The sequence below is a fragment of the Plecotus auritus genome (genome assembly GCF_963455305.1).
Source record: "Plecotus auritus genome assembly, chromosome: 2".
Taxonomy (NCBI): domain Eukaryota; kingdom Metazoa; phylum Chordata; class Mammalia; order Chiroptera; family Vespertilionidae; genus Plecotus; species Plecotus auritus.
Window position 1 is genome coordinate 3,028,190 of NC_137771.1, and position 4,547 is coordinate 3,032,736.

Consider the following 4,547-nt stretch of genomic DNA (forward strand, 5'->3'; position numbering starts at 1 on the left):
TCACTTGGAACCCGCAGTAGGTGGTTACCTTCTCCCCCCTTTACACGCCAGGGCAGCTCTCTGCAGGGCTGCAAGGGACACGGGCACAGGAACACGCACGGGCACCCACACGCGGCACCCAGAGGCAGGGCCCCACGGGGAAGGGGCCCAGACAAGAAGCAAAGCCACGGAAATAACCACTGGACCGGCTAGAGCAGCCTGGCATGTTCTTAAGAAGTAACTCTGGCCTCGATGTTGGGAGGAGGAGGAGGTGGCTGCACGGGATGGGGGAGGGCCCCTGGATCCCGCCACCGGCTTCATGGGGTCGCCCTGAGGCCTGGTGGGAGGGCCCTGCTGAGCCAGCTCATTGGGCTCCTGTTCCGGACGAACCAGGGGGAGACTCGGCCGAGTCTGGGCTCCGGGGTTTGTAGATGTTTCCCAGGGGAGTCTCCTCGGCAACCCGCCTTTATCACTGGTCATGGACAGGAGACTTGACCCCAGGGGGACGGTGGGGCCGGCCCCAGCCTGAGGCTCCCAGCTGGCTCCAGGCGCTGACTGTCACCCACTGGTTCATAAGAACCCAGGCCCTTTCCTGCAACCAAGCGTGACAGCCAGCCAGTCCGGGGGCCATCACAGAAAGGGCCACCCCCTGGGCCCCACGTGGGGCTTGCTAAGTGTCATGGGCTGCTCCTGAGTCGGGGGGGGGGCCTCCCTCCCGCACCAGAAAGGCCCGTCCGGCCCTGTGCTCACCTGGCGCGCCACACAGGCTCCGGGAAGAGCAGGGGGGCGGCCAGGAGGTAGGCGTGTGCAGGTGCCTGTGGAGGAGATTGGCTTCCCAGCGTCACAAGCCCAGCCTGAGTGCCAGCGAGGCTGCCTGGGCAGCGCGTGCCCCTCCCTGCTGGGAAGCCGGCTTCTCGTCTGGGGCCCAGAGCCTCACCCACCTGGGCCTCCCTCCGCTCCCGCCAGGGCGGGCTGGCTGCCCAGCTCAGGGCCCGGAACGCCCGACCCCTGACTCACTGGCCCGTCTACACACCTCCGCCCTGCCTGCTCGCAGCAGAGCCTGGTTGAGGTCAGGTCACCGAGTCACAGAGCCGGGAGGCACCCGGGCGGAGCTCAGAGCAGGAAGCGGCGGGTGCGGCCGAAGGAGAAGGGCCTCTGGGTGGCCAGTTTGCAGACGCTACCCCTGGAGTGAAAGCTCCCTGAGGGGCTCCCGGAGGGGCTCCCGGAGGGACAAGGAGCTGCAGTGCACGCTGGGCGTTTCCAGGAGGCAGCTGCGCCCACCCGGTGGGTGTGGGCCTGTGGTTACCTGCCCCCTCCGGGCAGCTCGGCAGAGCAGTCCCAGCCTCGGGGCGCCCGCTCTCCACACCCTCCCCCCCGCTGCTGTCCTGGGAGCCCAGGCCTGCGGAGCAGACATTCTAAGGGACATGAGGGGCCCCGGGGGGAGTCGGGGCAAAGGCCAGGCTGTCCAGGGTTCAGTACCTCACGGTCTGGTCACATCACCTGTTCGTTAGCCCCCCGCGTTTACTGAGCTCCCCCTGTGCGCCCAGTGCCTTGGGGACAGAGGTGCACTCAGCCCGGCCCTGCCCTCCAGGAGCTCCAGTCCAGTCAGCTGAACCCACAGAGGGGGTAGGACAGGACACGCTGCCGGGGGCTCACCCAGCTGTCTCAGCAGTGACTTCTTTAAAATGTTTTTATTGTGTTTTTTTTTAGAGAGAGAGAAAGGGAGAGGGAGAGATAGAAACATCAATGGTGAGAGAGCAACGTCGATCAGCTGCCTCCTGCACACCCCCTACCGGAATTGAGCCTACAACCCAGGCATGTGCCCTGACCAGGAATTGAACCCACAACCTCTTGCTGCTGGGATGGTGCCAAACCACTGGGCGACACTGACCAGGCAGCAGTGACTTCTTCAATAACACCCACAGCTTCCCAACGTCATCCCGGGATTGGTGACCCCTCCCCCTCCATCAGCTCCGTCTTCTGCCCCAGTGCCCTGTCCCTCCACAGGCTGTGGAACGAGGCCCCGGGGGGAGGACTCCCTTCTTTGTGAAGATGCTCAGCGGACCCTCAGGAAAGGGTGGGAACAGGACCGAGTGGGGCTCCCGCCCTGTCTTGGGCACCCACTCCTGGGACCCGCGGCCCCTCCCTGAGTCTTTGCAGGCTCTCCCGACTTCCACGGGGAAGAAAGAAAAGTCTGAAGAACAAGTCGCTCCCAGTGACCAGACCTGGAGAGCAGCCGGGAGCCGGTGGCAAGAGAAAACGAGGGAAGGTGCCTCCTGGCCCTTCACCTGCTGCGGGGACTCTCTGCTGCGGCGACAGGGCCGGCTCACCGCCCAGGCACTGCCTCTGCGCTGGGCTCCTGGGGGCCGCAGGGCACCCGCATTCTTGCCCACCCCTTCCTCACACCTGGCACGTAAACCACGGTAGACTAATGCTCGGGGAATAGTCCTCCCCCAGCCCACCCAGCCACGCCGCCAGCCCTGCCCCTGGAGGCTTCGGACAGGAGAGCCCAGGAGGGGAGGGGATGGCTCCCCGGCCTGCAGAGCCCTCAGGTCACTGCTTCCGTCTGCCCAGAGGTTGCCCAGCGGAGCTGGCGAGGAGGCAGGCCCAGGAAGGGCCGGGAGGGCAGCCAGAGCAGATGGCTGCACCTGGCTCCGGTGAGCTCGGGCCCAGCCCTTGGATTGGGGCCAGTGCGGGGACAGGTGTGTCGGCTGCCAGGGGCTGGTCCAGGCCTACAGCCACTTCCACCAGCAGGGGTGGGGCTTCCTCCTCCCTGCAGCCACGCGCCCCTTCTCCTGCGGCCCAGACACCCTCAAGTTGGGGGTGAGGCGGGCTTCTCCCCTTATTTCTTCTAGCTGAGTCCCCCCGGCCTGCAGTCTGCCGCTCAGATGCTCAGATCACAAACACCCGGGCTGCGGCCTGGCTGTGGCTGATCCCTCCTGGTGGGAAAGGCAGCTGCCGCCAAGAGCGTCCGTGGACTCGCCAGGGGCTACCAGGGCCGCCAGAGGCCAGGGCCACGGGGAGACGCAGGCGGCGAGGGCGCGGGGGTGGGCGGCGCGGAGGGCGAGGGTGACCCACAGGAGTCCTCAGGGCGCCTGCCGTCGGGGGAGGCGCCGGACACTCTCCGCCGCAGGTGTTCCAGCAGCCGAGCGCCCAGCGCAGGCTCCAGGGCGCCACAGGCGGGCAGCGCGCGGGTCAGGCGCGCCAGGCAGGCACCATAGCCCTCGCGGTAGCCGTCGGAGGGCGCTGCGGACGGAGAGGCACGTGAGGCGCGGGGTGCGGAGCAGGGCTGGGCGGGGAGAAGCTCGGGATGCCGGCAGGCTGGGCGGGGTCACTTACTGGGGGCTGCGGCCAGGCAGGGGGACGCAGGCAGCTCCTGCAGGAAGCGCACCGTCATTTCCAGGATATCCGCCTTCTCCAGCTTCGAGCAGCCGGAGCTCTGCGACCGGCCACCAGGGAGAGGGACCGAGAGACATAAGTCAGGACAGATCTCCGGCCGGCCGGCTGCCTTACCCCCCCCCCCCGTCCCCCGCAACCCCTGCCCCGCTCCGGCCAGCAGCTGGGCGCGCGCGCCACGGCCCGCGGAGGGGCCGGCTGCCCGGGACTAGTCCCACCTCCGCTCGGCCGGCCCTGGGCGCCGGGTGGAGCTCCCTCGCAGGTTCCTGGGGTCGAGGCGACCAGCGCTCCCGCCCTCCTCGCTCCGCGCGCAGGCCCCACCCGGCCCCATGCCTGGCGCTCCCCACCCGGCCCCATGCCTGGCGCTCACCTCCAGGCCGAGCAGCGGCAGGATGAGCGCCCGGAGCTGCCGCAGGCTCTCGTTGATGCGCGCGCGGCGGCGCTTCTCCAGCAGCGGCTTCAGGCTCTGCGGGGTGCGGAGACCGCGGTTATGCGGCGCACAGGCACTGCGCACAGCACGCCCCCAGGCCCCAGGCCCCGGCTCCTACCTTACGCAGCTCCGTCGGCTGTCGCGCCCTCCGAGGCAGCCCCATGCTGGACGGGGAGGCAGCCTCGCTGCGGGCCGGCGCTCGGGAGACCGGCGCCCGCGTGGCCCTAGACGCGGAAGGAGGTGCCCGACAGCGCAGCCCCGGCCAGCGCCACTGGGGAGCGCCGCGCCGCAACCTGGCTTTAAGGAGGCGGTGTCGCCCGCCCCGCCCCGCCCCGCCCCGCCCCGCGGAGTCAGGCCGCCTGCGGGCCCCACCTCCCGCCTTTGTTCCTGCCGGGGTAGCGGGTGGTGAAAGGTGGGAGGGGGAACGGCAGAGCCCCAGGGACCTCGCTCCAGCCCTTCGCGTCCCATCTGCGGCGGCGTCGCAGGGCCAGGGCGCTCCGGAGCCCGGGCAGGGGTGTGTGTGGGCGGCATCGCGGCCTTCGCTGCCCTGACCCGGCGCGCGGGAGGGGCACGAAGGGGGCCGGGCCTTGCCTCGCCCGGGCTGCCGTCCCACCGGGTCCAGCTCCGCCCTCTCCATTCATTCAGGTTCAGCGCCTCCTCCTTCGGGAGCTCCCGGGCGGGTTTCTACTACCGGGAGGGACTCGCCCCGCCCCCCAAGTTGCTCTGCGGACGCGGGTCCGAG

The 4,547-nt window shown here is 69.5% G+C and overlaps 1 protein-coding gene across 1 annotated transcript; it reads right to left on the reverse strand.

Annotated features, from left to right (window-relative positions):
• Nucleotides 1-1,683: 1,683 nt before the first annotated feature.
• Nucleotides 1,684-4,094, reverse strand: HES2 (hes family bHLH transcription factor 2). Its single transcript, XM_080656792.1, has 4 exons — nucleotides 3,924-4,094; nucleotides 3,746-3,841; nucleotides 3,319-3,418; nucleotides 1,684-3,225 (listed from the first exon to the last, which is right to left on the reverse strand). Exons 1-4 carry the CDS (start codon nucleotides 3,966-3,968, stop codon nucleotides 2,969-2,971), a joined length of 498 nt encoding a protein of 165 aa, XP_080512918.1. The 5' UTR covers nucleotides 3,969-4,094; the 3' UTR covers nucleotides 1,684-2,968.
• Nucleotides 4,095-4,547: the final 453 nt, after the last annotated feature.